This window comes from Macaca thibetana, chromosome 9, assembly GCF_024542745.1.
Source record: "Macaca thibetana thibetana isolate TM-01 chromosome 9, ASM2454274v1, whole genome shotgun sequence".
NCBI classification, from domain to species: domain Eukaryota; kingdom Metazoa; phylum Chordata; class Mammalia; order Primates; family Cercopithecidae; genus Macaca; species Macaca thibetana.
The window spans coordinates 43,914,875-43,930,578 of NC_065586.1; the positions used below are offsets into that span (position 1 = coordinate 43,914,875).

The 15,704-nt window shown below is 39.9% G+C and overlaps 1 protein-coding gene across 15 annotated transcripts in view; it reads left to right on the plus strand.

Annotated features, from left to right (window-relative positions):
• Window positions 1–7,338: 7,338 nt before the first annotated feature.
• The window catches only part of TMEM273 (transmembrane protein 273), a 33,781-nt gene continuing 25,415 nt past the window's right edge, over window positions 7,339–15,704 (plus strand). For 14 of the 15 annotated variants that reach the window (XM_050805381.1, XM_050805371.1, XM_050805380.1 and 11 more), the window contains exon 1: window positions 7,341–7,444. In XM_050805381.1, the coding sequence (XP_050661338.1) occupies window positions 7,402–7,444 (43 nt within the window). In that variant the 5' untranslated portion in view covers window positions 7,341–7,401. Of the gene's footprint in view, window positions 7,445–15,704 lie in introns of all 15 variants that reach the window. The other variant, XM_050805374.1, reaches the window with a different exon arrangement.

Here is a 15,704-nt window from a genome sequence, read left to right on the forward strand (position 1 = left end):
GCTTTAACTCTTTGTATTTTCGAACATGGCTTTGGTCCATGGCTTCCCCAAAGTCCATTCAGTGGCTCACCGGCTCCTTGGCTCCTATGAGGCATTGGAAAAAAAACTGAGGGTGAAAGTTGCCCATGGGTTTTGGTGATGTCATTGTTTCAGAATTGATTACGTTAACAATGAAATTTACATTTGTACTTTAATGGACTTTATGCTTTTTTACCATGACCTGGACATATTTGGGAAAATTTAGAACCACAGTATTATTCTTGGGTTAGCAACAGAAGTGTGCATAGCCATACCGAGATAGGGAAAGAAATGAAGCCACGTGTATGTAAAAGCTAAGAGAGAATTTTTATAATCAGGAAAGAGTATTAAAACAGCACAGGCCGGGCGCGGTGGCTCAGGCCTGTAATCCCAGCATTTGGGGAGGCCCAGAAGGGCGGATCACGAGGTCAGGAGATGGAGACCATCCTGGCTAGCACGGTGAAACCCTGTCTCTACTAAAAACCCAAAAAAATTAGACAGGCGCGGTGCCGGGCACCTGTAGTCCCAGCTACTCGGGAGGCTGAGGCAGGAGAATGGCGTGAATCTGGGAGGCGGAGCTTGCAGTGAGTCGAAAACCCGCTACTGCACTCCAGCCTGGGCGACTGAAAGAGACTCCGTCTCCAAACAAAAAAAAAAGCAACACATACATGTGTATTTATGGTAAAATTGGGTCATATTTATGTGTATGATTCCCTCTAGACTCCCCCTAAATGCACACATATTCTTATTTTTAAGTCATATCTTCTACTAACTATGGGCCAAGGTGATATGGTTTGGCTGTGTCCCCAAACCATCTTGAATTGTAGTTCCCATAATCCTCACGTGCCATGGGAGGGACCCGGTGGGAGGTAATAGAATCATAGAGGTGGTTACCTCCATGGTGTTCTTGTGATAGTGAGTTCTCACTAGATCTGATGCTTTCATAAGGAGCTTTTCCCCACCTTTGTTCTGCACTTCTCCTTGCTACTGCCATGTGAAGAAGGACGTGTTTGTGTCCCCTGCTGCTGTAATGGTAAGTTTCCTGAGGCCTCCCCAGCCATCCCGAACTGTGAGTCAATTAAATCTCTTTCCTTTATAAATTACCCAGTCTCAGGTATGTCTTTATCAGCAGCATGAGAACGAACTTATACACAAGGTAACACTGTTCTTTAATTGCAAAAGTTCTTGCACAGATGGGCTGCAGCCATTGACCTTGTCTGCTTCCAATCTTCAGCTTTCTTCTTTCCCTGGAAGCAGGTATCCACACCCATTTGGTTACTGGAAGTCAGACGAGGTGGTAATAAGAAAGGAACTCTGATTTCCTGGTGAACACGCTTTTGCTTGGTTACCATTGTGTCAGATGTGTGCTAATTTTGGTTGTTTCCTGTCTTTCACTTGTTGTTTTGACTTTCAATTTCAAATAATTCGGTAGTGAGCATCCTTACATATCCATTCATATACTTTTGTTCAGTTATTTCCTTGAACTATGTCCCTTAAAGTAGAATTAATGGGACAAAATTGGGGTAAATTTTTAAAGCTAGAACTGCTAATTGCTAGAATGAGTGAAACCGTTACAATGTCTATCAACACAACCTTGCTGGAATTAATATTTGTTTTAGTTACTTCTTAATTATGCAATCTTCAATAAACATCAAATTTTCCATAATATATGTAGGTTTTGAATAAGGACCTTTGCCAGACCTTTGAGAGTGAAAGGGGATGCTATTATTATTGTATTAAGATAGTGGGCATAAACCAGGACTTTAGGAAAAACTCAGAGTCTGACCTTCCTACTAACAAAACAAATACCCATGCACCTACCTCACGGTTAAAGAGCCAGACCATTACCTCTGCATCTTACTGTGTGTTCCTTCCTCTCCCCTCCCTCTGCCTTGCTCTGAGAGATTAATCTCTCCGGAATGTTGTGTTTATCATTTTCTAGATTTTTAAAAATACTGTTTAATGAAGAATATATATATATCTCTAGGTTCTTTATTGTATAGTTTTGCTTGGTACCGGGCTTCATAAAATTAATGTAATTCTGTTTATCCTCTTTCACAATTTGATTTTTCATTCAATGCTGTTTTTAAGACTTATCCAAATTGTCCTAGGTGGCTGTCATTTATTCATTTTATAGCTATATGCTATTCCATTATAAAAATGTATCATAAATTATTCATCCATTTTCCTGTTGATAGATTTCATGGTTCCTCTAAGGTCTTTTTTGCTGTGACCAATTATGCTCTATGAATGTTCTTTTCTATGTCTCTGAATGTACAAGTGTGAGAGAGTCCCTGGGCATATATTCAGGAGGAGTACTGTTGAATCACAGGATACACTAATCTTCAACTTTACCAAAGAATAAAAAATTGCTGATGTTACACCATATATGTTCACATCCTTACTTACGTTTAATATTACCCAAGATTTTTATTATTGCCAGTCTGAAAGTGTAAAATGGCGTCTCACTGTGGTCCTCATTTCATTTCTCTGACTACTAATGAAGTTGACTGGAATATGGTATTGACACCGTAGATTCATTTGAGAAAATGAAAATCCCCAACTTAAGGATTTTTGAGTTTTTCTATCCATGGTGACACACTTTTTGCTTACTTAGACCCTCTTTAATGCTGTGCACTAGTGTTTTCTCCATGTGTCTTGAGCAACTTTTGTTAGATTCATTATTCATATATATAAAACAAATGTATTATTATATATTTATTATATTCCTTAAATATGTGTATATATTATTTTGGTCATGTGGTCTAATTATTATTATTAGCATTTATGTATTTATTTAATTAACAAAATTGTGTGTATTTATCAGGTACATGTTATTTAAAAATATGTATATATTATGGAATAGTGGTTGTGTAATTTTATATTTTTAAAATATTTTTATATTTTTAATAACTTGTTTTCTTTTTGTTACTGGTATATACAAATTAAATTGCTTTTAAAAAATATTGACCTTGTATTAAGCCATATTATTATTTTTAACAATTAGTCTTGGAGTCTTAAAGGCTTTCTGTGTAGACAAACATATTAACATTCTTCTTCCTTCCCAATCCTCATTATTTGTATTTCTTTTTTTAAAAAAATTGTACTAGCTAGACCTTAGACAGTTTTGAATAGAAATAGTGATAAAGAGCATCTTGTTCCTAATTTTAAAGAGATTGCCTCCGTGTGGTTCACCATAATGATGACGCTTGCTGTTATATTTTAGCAGATAATTTTTCATTAGATTAAAAAAGCTTTTTTCTATTTCTAGTTTATTAGGAGCTTTTATCATGAATGGATGATGGATTTTATCAAATGTTTTTCTGTATGTATTAAGTTAATTTAACTTATTTTCTGTTTAAATCCATTAAAGTGGTGAATGACTTGGTCATAATAGTTTATCCTTTATATGTACATATACATCACTACATTTGATTTGGTAATTTTTAAAAGGATTTTGGCCTCTATGTTATTTACTGGGATTGGGATATACTTTTATTTTCTTGCTTTCTTCTTGCCTGGTTTTGGTAAAAAGATTATGCTAGGCTCACAGAACTGTCAGAGAATTCTCATTTTATTTCTATTATCTGAACTAATTTGTTAAAATTGTAATTTCCTAGTCCTTAAAGTTTCTAAAATTTTTGTAAAATTCTGTAAAATAGTTTGGAATGATATTTTCTTTGTGGCAAGATTTTTAACTATCTGATTCAATTTTCTGAAAGGCATCTAGACTCTTCTGTCTTGCTGTTTTTGTCTATTGCATTTCAGTAAGCTACATTTTCCTGAGATTGTGTCCATTTCATCAAAGTTTTCAAATTCATTGGCATAAGATTGCTAATAATGCCATTATTGCTACCTTTTTGGACTTATTTATTCTTAATATTATTTATTTTTGTCTTCTCTTTTATTTTAATCCATTCTGTGAGGAATTTTTCACATTATTAGTTTTTTCAGAAAAAACTTTTAAGATGTGTTGATCCTCCCCATTGTATCTTTGCTTGCTTGTGGTTCATTCATTTTTGCTCTCATATTTATTGCTTCCTTTCTTCTGCCTTTTTTTCTGGGCTTTTTTTTTTTTTTTTTTCCCCTCAAACTCCTCAGACTGGATGGTTATCTCATTCCTTTTGAAGTTCTTCTTTTCTAAGTATTTGCATCTATGCATTTCCTTTTAATTATTACCTGGCTTGCATTCTAGAAAATCAGATGTGCAACATTTTCATTATCATTCACTTCCAGCTATTTGTAATTTTCATTTTCATTCACTTCCAGCTATTTGTAATTTTCATTGTAATTTTTTCTTCATCTATGAGTTACTTAGAAATGTTTTAAAATTTCCAAGCCGATGGAAATTTCTATCATGTATTTTTGTTTCTGTCATTTAATTCAATTACATTGTGGTAAGAAAATATGGTCTATATGTCACCTTTTCTTTGAAATTTTTGAGACTTATATTATGGTCCAGTGTGTGACCATTTGGGGGTTATAAATGTTGCATGCATGCTGAAAAGAATGGCTATTTTCTGTTGGGTGCACGGTTCTATGTATGGCCAATAAACAAATTCGTGTGTCGAATCCTCCCTATCTTCAAATTTTTAAAAATTTTGCGTAATGATGGAGTTTGGCAGTTTCTTGTGACTTGCACTAAAGGTATTCACGTGAGGAGTGAATCCCGCGAACTCCCTGGCTGGTCCTGAGGGTGCAGTGTTAAGGACAGAAGAGTCCCAGGCTTGGTGACCTTGGAGGAGGCCCCGCACCCGAGTGAGGAACAGGACATCAGAGCTGCTGGAGTGGGGCTCATTTTTTCTGATTGGCAGTACAGTGACCTTCCTCACCTAGATGACCTGGAAAACATTCCTGCCAGGTGGGCTGGAGACTGGGCCAGCTGAGCATGAGATAAGAAAGTGAATTAAAGTGACTTCTTTCTTTTTTTTTTTTTTTTTTTTGAGACAGAGTTTCACTCTTGTCACCCAGGCTGGAGCGCAGTGGCTCAATCTTGGCTCACTGTAACCTCTGCCTCCCGGGTTCAGGTGATTCTCCTGCCTCAGCCTCCTAAGTAGATGGGTGAATTGAATTCTTCATTCAACAAACACCGCTGGGAGCCTGCGCTGTGTCAGGTGCTAGGCCAGGTGCTCTGGGCCCTGCCCTCACAAGCTCCCAAGTCAGTGCTACCATCCTACACCAGTGACAGGAGCAGCCTCACGGTCAGAACTGGGCGTTCATTACAGGGGTACGGGGTGGGGCACCCGCTCCTCTGGGTGCATCGTGTCATACCGAGAAGACACACAACCATCTTGCCAAGGTGCCGCGGCTGGGTGCCAGGGCATCTCATGAGATTCTAGCTTATGGGGTGTTTTGAGCCTCTGCCTGTCCGAGCGGGGAGCAGACTGCATTTTCCAGACTTGGAGGCTATGGCAGAGTGAAAGCAGAAGTAGCTGCAGATGCTTCCCCTCCTGAGAGTATGTAGGATGGGTTGAGCTCCCAAGGACATTTGGAGAGGTGTTTGGGAGCAGAAGTTCACGCTAGTGTTTAGATCGACTTACCCCATGCAAAAGTATTTTCAAATCAGTTTCTGACGACATTTGAATCTTAGTGATTTCACATAAAAATGGACCTGCCTGGTGTGGCTAGAAGCCCTGGGCCTGGCCTGAATGTAGCTCTGCTGTCTCCAGCCACTGTCTACAGATCATTGGGTCTGCACTGGCATTTTCTTTCAATACACTTAGAGGAAAGTGACATATTTTTCTTACACATGTTCTCATGAACTGAGGCAAAATTAAGAAAACTCCACATATTCCAGGAGAAATAAGAGAGTATGTTTCTTGGTGCAGGTGGAGACTGATCTTAATTTCATGAAATAAAGTGTGGACAGATGGAACTTGAAGGCACCCAAATGAAGCCAATTGCTTCTCTCATGACCAGCCTTCTCCACTCATGTCCATTATTTATGTGAAACTCAGAAGGAACCAGAGCAGCCATGTAGAAGGACTCAGGGGGCATCTGTGGCAGCAGGGCAATCAGACTGCCTCTGGCTGGACCTCGGCAGGGGGTGTGCTTGTGCACGGAGGGCACATGCAGCCTGAGGGGCGTAGGCTGCCAGCCAAAGGCCTGGGTTTCAAGTCCAGCTCTCACATTTACTGCTGCGTGGACTCGGACAGGTCACATGCTAGGATGGCACTGGGCACAGTGGCAAGTGCTCATGGTGTTGGCTGCTGCTGTCAGGGATTTGACTGAGGGAGCCCAAGAATGAAAAGAGCTCAATTTCTGCCAGCTCAGTTGGGTGGGGGACTCAAGATTTGTCATTAAGTTGATTTATATTTTAAAAAGTGACATTTCCTGTGCATTTGAGTTGGTGGCTGAACAGCTAAGCATTGTGACAACGTGTAGATATAAAGGAGTACAGGAGCACGTGGCCCTCAGTCTGCTGGCTGAGCCTGTGTGACTACCAAGGTTCCTCCAGGCTAGGGACCTGGACGTGGGGCCTGTAAACTTGGATGGGAAAAAAATTACATCTCTGTTCTCTAACCTCTAAGGAACATTTAGCATCTTCTTCTAATAGTAATGTGGTGAAAGAACCACAGCAATATTACCACCCAGTAACTTTATTCCTGGTAGGAATCACAGGTCTTTCCATCTACATTCCAGCTGTTACAGGTATCTCTCAATATCGATTCCATTTATCACCATGTCGAGATGGTGGTAGCTGTTTCATCTGCTGCCAGATCTTGCTATTTACTGTGTGGGTAAAGAAGCATGTATATTTCTATGTTGCAAGTTTAACAAAATATTTTGATAACTATGTGTTAATACTACTAATTTCTGTTATGATCCTTATCTATTTTAGTTTGGGGATTTAAAAATCTTATTCTGAGAAGAGAGTGATAGGCATTCCTAGACTCAGAAGCGCCCATGGCACAAAAACAGTGACCAAGCTGGACTATTGGCTGGAGGGGCATTTCCTGTTCCTGCTCCAACGCAGAGGCTACTGCAAGGTCTGGACTGCAGGGCAGATCGGCTTTGCCCACATTCCTCTCTGAGACTTACTAGCATGGGTCGTTGGGCAAGAAACCGCACCTTACTGTGCTTTGTTCCCACACTCTGTGGGGAGGTTTACAGGAGAGAACACTGGGTATAATACCCCAGCGTGTGCAGTGGGCCTAATCACAGCCAGCTTCTGGTGGAGGCCAGGACGACAGGGGCTTCCTTCAGCCCTGTATTCAGAGAGGCTGAGAGGAACTGAACAGCCTGCTGGCTGTGGCAGCGGTTTCCTTCCCCATCAGTCACGTGGGCCTTGTCCTCTCCCCGGAGCCTTGGGTCACATGGCTCATTGTGCCTGCGTTGCCAGGAGCCAGGAGCCAGGAGCCAGGAGCAGAGCAGAGCGCCAACATGAACTTGGGGGTCAGCATGCTGAGGATCCTCTTCCTCCTGGGTAAGTGGGGATTGTGGGGATCTCTGGACTGGGGGACCTCAGTAGGCAGAAAAGTGGGAGAGCCTTAGCCCACTGGGGCTTGATTCCTAAAGCATAACTCTGTCCCTTTACACAGATGACGTTTCTCACTTTGATCTGGTAGTAGGCAATGATCTTGTTTGTCTTATTCCAGCTGCAACTTACAAATGCTTCTGGGCTAAAGGAGAATAGGAAGGGTCATGGCAGACGGAGCTTCAGGCTTGGGATCTAGAAACATCTGGGTGTAAACTGTGGCTCCGTTGCCAATAAACTGGAATAAGCTTCCAAAACTCTCTAACTTTCTGAACCAATGAGATAGGAGATAATCATGTTTACTTTTTGGGATTGTGAGATAATTAAGTTAAATTTAATTAAGTCAAATCAAAATACTGACATAGAATGAGAACATGTAGGCCTGTAGATGCTGCTATACAGTTAACGTTGAACCAGAACTCTCATGCAGTGAAGCAGACTCTTTGCTACTCAGAGGTATCTTTGTTTTTAAAAATTATATTTAATGCATTCATTGAAAGGAGAAAGGAGAGAGGCAAAGATAAAAGAAAATTAGGGCCAAATGAAGAGAGAGAAATATAAAGTCAGAGAAGTAGACAGAGAGGAAGAAACTCAGACAGAGAGAGAGAGAGAGAGAGAGACAGAGATGTAGAGAGATGGCTGGAAATATGCATAGATGGAGACAGACAGAGTTGGAGAGAGACATGTGGCTTTACAAAATCCCCTCTGACATTAACTGTTGTTTCCTAAAAAGGCAGCACATGTCCCTCATATATACAAAGATGTTCCTTCGCAGAACTTGCACTGGGCCAAGACTCGATGGGAAGCAGTCTGTCTCCAGATTAAATCTTGTGTCTCCAGACCAATAATTCAGACCACCCTGAATTACCAAATGTTAATTACCAATTGTATCCTGAATGCGGGCAAAGTTAGTGCTGTGGGCAGGTTTCCATCTAAAGTCCGCACTAAGCAGGGGATAGCAAAGACTTTGGCCTCTGGGAGTCAGCACGTCAGACAGACAGACAATCACAACATCCATCATTTTACACATGGAAACGGGCCCTTGGCAGTGACTGTGAGGGGATGGCAGGAACCAGCAAGAAGCAATTAAGAGTGTGCATGGTGGTTAGACGCAGTGTGCCTGCCTGGAGATGTGGTGGAAGGTAAGAGAAGTTGTAACTCTTATTTCTGCTTTTGACCTATCTAGATAAACAAACTAGTCTGCCCTGGTAGAAGAAAAGGAAGTTAAATTTAAGAAATCCAGTGAAAAATGTGCAAATTATATAAACAGGCAATTCATTGAAGAATTACAGACAATGAAACTTAAAAATGTCCAGTCTCACAAATAATAATAGAACTAACAACACCTTGCATTTTTTAGTGTGTCAATGTGCTGGGTGCTCTGCTAAAGATGTTGCATGAGCTCATTTGGTCCCCACAGCAACTCTGTGCAATAGGTGCCACAGTTACCTGCATTTTATAGGTAAGGTTTTAATCACTGGGCCAAGGCATCACAGCACGTTTGTGTTTTCATATACTATTGGTGGAGGTACACAGTGGTTAGGAGCGGGTATCCAGTGCTAGACTCCCTGAATGTTCATCCCTGTTCTGTTATTTACCAGCCTGGAAAACTTGGACTAAGAATTCATCCTCTCTGTGTTCAGTTTTCTCATCTGTAGGATGGGGACACGTCATCGGACTATTGGGAAAATGAAATCTATTACCACATTTAAAACACTTAGCATGGGATATGAAGCGTGGTGAGCACTCACTATTGGATATGAGGAAACTCATTTATTCACTCTCTCCAGAGGGCAATTTGGCAAAATCTGGGTGTCAATGTAAGCAAAATGTAAGATGTTCATAGCCCTTCACCCAGAAATTCCACCTCCAGGAATATAACCTAATGAAATAATAGGGTAAAAGCCTCCCGAAATATTTCACAGGATATTATTCAACACTGCTGAAACCGTAGTGAAAACCAGAAACAAGTGACTATCAGTAGGAATTTGACTAAGTTAATTATGCTTCAGTATTTCCAACAATACCCAATATATTTAGTTGAAAGACATGCCTTTCTATGAACTGACATGGATGAAACAGAAGTGATGAAGTGATAGTTACAGGTTAGAGTTCCGTAGTAATAATTTGCATGTGTTTAGTTATCTATCCAAAAACTGACTGGAAAGAAATAAAGCAAATGGTTCCTAGTATCCCTCCTCCTCCTCCTCCTCGTCCTCCTCCTCCTCCTCGTCCTCCTCCTCCTCCTCCTTCTTCTTCTTCTTCAGATGGAATTTCAAGTGATTCTCCTGCCTCAGCCTCCCTAGTAGCTGGGATTACAGGCGTGTGCCTCCACACCCGGCTAATTTTGTATTTTTAGTAGAGATGGGGTTTCTCCACGTTGGCCAGGCTGGTCTTGAACTCTTGACCTCAGGGGATCCGCACACCTCGGCCTCCAAAAGTGCTGGGATTACAGGCGTGAGTCACCGCACCCGGCTATCTTTTACTATTCTTAGGAAAAAGATTTATATAGCATCTTAGTTTCTCTGTATTGGTATTTTTCATAATGATTGTACATGTTGTTAATTCCAGTAAGTAAATGTTTGTGAACAAAAAGCAAACATGACAGCCTGTTGAAAGCAAATGAATAAAATGTTGGGCTTCCCCTTTATTCACTGGAGAAGGGCCTAGAGCACTGTTTAGTGCAATCTGCCGGCAGATGGGGGTCTTTGAAGGTGGGTGACCAGGCCAGTCATCCAGGGTGTATGAGGACTGTGCCTCAGGGGCCTTGGGGGGCATGGGGCACTCTCTCTCTAGTCCCTCTATGACATCCAGGATCCCAAGTATGACCGGGGGGGGGGACCCTGGGATGAGAAGCCAGGTCACTCTTTCCCACACAGAGTAGGTAGAAAGTTTTTAAAGAAACAGTGTTTGAGTATTCTTTAAATATTTTTCAAACATGTAGATTAATGTAACAGACATTTATGGAGCCAACACCCTGAATTACCAAATGTTAAGTTTTTTTCTAGATATATATTTAAAGGTAAGTAGCTAAATCAATATATCCATCAGAGAAATAGAACATAAGAGATGGAGTTCGGCTCTCTTCCTCCTCCTGTTTTTCTCCCTCCCCCGAAGGGAGAGGCACCCCAGGCTTGGCTATGCTTCCTTCCTGGGTTGCTTTGCAGGTATTAAAACCTTTGCAAGAATCTGCCATAGCATAGTTAATAAGTTGCATTATCTACCCATTCTGATAATATGGGTCAAATGCATTCATCCCAAATACTCTACAAGTTTCCACAGAAACACTGTCATTTATCTGTTTATTTATCCATTCCCATACTGTCAGAATTTAGGTTGTCTCTAACTTGCAGCCTGATGGCTGATGCTTCGATGAGCCCTCTCGCCCTGCCTCGTGGAACCCACCTGCAGCTATTTTTATAGCAGACACCCCTGGCAAAGGAAATGTGTCAATTCTCCTTTTATCAGATATGGCCAAATTGCTCTCCAACACGGGGTTGTGGGCATATCTGTTTCCTTACATACTCAGTAATACTTGATACTGCCCAACTTCTCAATTCTTGACATATCAGAGAGGTATAAAATTTTATCTCAAAGTTTTTATTTTAGTTTGTGTGTTCCTAATTACTACTGAGAATAACTACTTTCTCTACATTATCAGACAGCCCATTCTCCTTTTCTGTAGATATCTCATTTTATATACCCTTCTCCCAAGTTGTATTTGATTATTGGTCTTTCATGTAGTATTCTGGATATTAATTATTTGTATGTTTCATGTGTTGCAGATATCTTCTCTCAGTATGTTGCTTATCTTTTATCTTTGTGGCATCCTTTGCCGTGAGAAGTCTTTCAACGTGATATAATCAAATGTATTGGTCTTTTCCTTTTTGTGTGTTTGGTTTTTCTGTGTTAAGAAACATTTAAAAAATTATTTTTACTTTAAAATGGTTGCATTTTTTATGATTAGGTCTTTAATTTATTTGGAATTTATTTTTATTTATGGCCTAAAGAAAGGATCTAATTTTAATGTTTTCCATATGGGACATCAGTTGTTGCAATATCACCTGTGTAATAATCTTTCTTTTCTTTGCTTTGCAATGATTCTATATTGCAAACATATTCTATGCCTATTCTGTACCCGTTTAATATGTCTGAACCATTAATGGGCTTCATCTTCTGTGCCACTTTTTGCATCTGTCTCTCTTTGAATCATGCCACACTGTTTTATTTGCTATAACTGACTAATCTTGATAGCTTGCAGGTGAAATATCTACTGCTTGTCAGTGTTGTTGCTAGAATCATTTTGGCCTTTAATTCACTTCCTCTTACATGTAACACTCCTTCCTTGAAAGTGTGATAAAATTTCACTTCCTGAGAGCCGACCATGGGCCAGGGCTGCTCTCAGCACTCCCATGTGGACCCTGTTCATTTCTCAGCCCCAAGGCAGATACTTTTATCGTAGTCATGTCCATTTTTCCAGACAAGGAAACTGAGGCACTGATAGGTTAAAGTAGCAGGTGAGTGGCCCAGCTGGGATTCAAACTGAGGCATTTTAATGCTCCAAAGCTGAATTTTTAGCTCTAATGCCAAACTGACTCTTAGTCAAGAATAAAAAGGACATTGAAAAAACTGAAGTGACTTTTTAACTTTAAAAAAAATTTTTTCGTTTCAAAATAATTCAAACTCTCAAGAAAAGTATAAGAATAAAAATAGTACAAAGAACACCCATATGACTGCCTATTTTAAATAATTTATCTTATTTGCTTGATAATATATTGCCTCTTTCTCTTTCTCTCTCTCCACATACACACACGCACACACACGATTTGTTTCCTGAAACAATTGAGGTAAATTGTGTATACCATGGGGTTTCCTTTAACCCTTAAATACATCAGTGTTTATTTCTTAAGAATAGAGATACTCTTATATACCACAGTATAATCATCAACTTTAGGAAATTTACTGTTGACAAAATACTTTTATATAATCTATTTATCATATTCTAATATTTTCAATGGATCCAGTAATGTCCCTTCCAGTCTTGGTTTTGCCTCCAGGCCAGGACCCAATCTAGGAGGGGTATGGCAGGGGTGACCGACTGTGTCACATTAGCCTTCCTTAATCTGGTACAGCCCCGAGCCTCTGTTTGTCTTTTATGATAAAGATATTTTTGAAGCACACAGCTTTCGAACCCCACTTTTTTCCTCACAGAACATTCCTCATCGTGGGGTTTGCCTGATAGCCCCTGGTGATTCGATTCAGATTATCCACTCCCTTCCAGAAGACTGCATGGCTAACGCTGTCCTTCTCAGGTGTCCACACTTGGAGGCACGGGATGCCTGAGGAAGGCTGATGTATTTTTGCTATCATGACTAAAAAAACTTAAAACTAGGTTTTGGATTATGGTTGTCACAATTCTAAATAAATTGCTACTTAAATATCAACCAATCAATATTTTTAAATTTTGCTAAAATATTGATCTAAGACTAGCTATTGAAAATATCTGGTGAAATTTCTAGGCATTTTATTAGAGGTCTGCATCTTCCTTTTACAAAAGCTGTCATATAAAATATTCCTGTGAACTCTAATTCCATCTAAAATGTCAGCCATCTATCTCCGTTTTAATTCTGTTGGCAAGCATCTGCTGAAATCTATGTATTATTATAATCTTGATAATAAGAGAAATGCAATATCACTTTAATTACATTCCAGGGCCTAAAACATTCTTCACTGAAGGAGCCAGAGTTATTGAAGGGAGCAGAGTCTTTTTTTCCTCCCTTAATTTATAATGAAAAGATGGAAGAGGCCAGGGTAAGGAGAATTAAATTCGTTTTTATCTTACAAGTCAAAATCATCACTTTATTCCTTGGGTCTGAATTCCTGAGATCTTTGTAAAAATCTTTCCTGACAGCTTTTCCCCTGTTCCAAGTTCCTGCCAAGACAATGGTTCAGAATCATGTGGTGTGTGAATTTTAGTGAGGAAGAATCTTTGGTATATTCATTTTATTTTGCGCAAAACAAATCTCTACAAATGTAACAAAAAACGAATACACCAGGGTCTGTTGCAAGTCAGCAGAAGGTCAAGGAAAAGGCTGAAACCTCAGGTAGGCAAGAGACATTTCCTGATAGGGCAAGAATTCCCCTAATGACTTCTGCCCATTTTCTAAATGAATTGCTTACTTTTTTCTTTTACTGTTGAATTTTAAGAGTTCTTTATATACTCTAGATATGAGTCATTTGTCAAATACGTGGCCTGCAAATATTTTCTTAGTCTATAGTTTGTCTTTTCACCCTCTTAACAGGGTCTTTTACAGAACAAAAATGTTTAATTTTAATTGCCTAACTTACTAATCTTCTTTTTTCATGGATTGTGCTTTTGATAGCATGTCTGAGAAGTTTGCACCAAACCCTAAGTTCTCAAGATTTCCCCCTAAAATTTACATAGTTTTATGTTTTATACTGAAATCTATGATCCATTTTGAGCTCTTTTTTGTATAAAGTATGAATTTAATCAAGGTAATTTTTTAACCTATGGATATCTAATTGGTCCAGCACTATTGGTTGAAAAAATGATCCTTCCTCTATTGAACATACTTTGCTCCTTTGTCAAAACCCAGTTGGTCATACTTGGGTGGGGCTAATTTGGGGTTCTCTTTTCTTTTCCATTGATGTGTCTGTCCTTCTGCCAATCCCACACAGTCTTGATTTCTGTAAATACATTAAGTCTCAAGGGAGTAGAGTGATTCCTTCTACTTTATTCTTCCTTTTCAAAAAAGATTTTTCGCAATTCTCTTTCCATTATCTTTCCATGTGAATTTTAAAATAATCTTTTGTACATCTACAAAAACAGTCTTCCTGGGCTTTTGATGAGAATTACATTAAACCTATAGATCAATCTGGGGAGATTTGACATCTTTATCATGTTGTATTTTTCCATGAACTCGGTACGTGCCTCCATTTATTAAGATCATTTTGGATTTTTTTTCTTCAATGTTGTGTTATTAGACTCACACCTGCATAATTTTTGAGTGATCGTAAGCTGTGTTGTATTTAAAGTATTTCTTTCCGTGTATAATTTTGAGCATACGGAGACATCATTGATTTGCATATGTTAATCTTACTATATCCAACCACCTTGCTGAACTCACATATTCTAAAGGGAGTTATTTTTCAGATCCCTTGAGATTTTCTATGTTGACCGTCATGTTCTCTGCAAATAGGGTTGGTCTTATTTTTTCCTTCCTGAAAGGTGTGCCTTTATTTCCTCTCCTTGTCTTACTAGGCCGACAAGAACGTTAGTACTAGGTTGAACAGGTGTGGCGACGGCAGACATCCTTACTTTGTTCCTGATCTCAGTAGAAAAGTATTTTGTTTCTCACCATGAAGTTTGATTTTAGCTGTAGGTGCTTTTGCAGATATTCTTTGTGACGTTGAGGAAGTTTTCACAATTCATCATGGAAGCATTTTTATGGCTACTTTGACATCTCTGTCAGATGACTCTAAATCTGTGTCATCTAGGTGATAGCATCTGTTGATTTTTTTTTTCTCATTCAAATAGAGATTGTCCTCATTCTTGCTTTGACAAATAATTTTCCACTGAAACCTGAACATTTTGGATTTGATGTTATGAAACTCTGAAACTTATTGAAATCTTCAATTTTAACAGGCCTCCTCAGATATCATTCCGTCAGGAGAAAAGAGGCATTTCCTCATAATTGCTAGAGGGTTGGAGCTTGACATCGTCTCTGGCCGCCATTGACACCTGGTGGGAGAAGGGCTCTGTGTTACTGTGGGGTGGGGTGCAGGCTAGGTTCTAGGCCATCACTCTAGAACCTGCTCAGTAATTAACACTTGTTTGAGTCAATTATTGCCCTAAGTGGAACGTCAGCCTTGGGCTTGTGCGGGCCTCCCCTTTGGCCCTCGCAGATAGCACCTGGCTGGGAGTGCCCAGGCTCATCACTGTTCTCCATGTGTCCCTTGCTGACACTGTGGGGCGGGGGTAGCCTCGTGGTGGCTGGGCAGTGGAGGACGTCCTGACTCTTTCCTAACTGGCGCAAGGTGCCTAGAGGTGCCTTGTCACTGCCAGGAGGGGGTGGAAGTGCAGGATCCCACAGGGTCTCCACTGACACCCCTGGGGGCAGGGACTTTTTCATTCATTGGGCACGAAAGCCTCTCTTCCCCATGTGACCCTCTGACACCACCCTCGTTG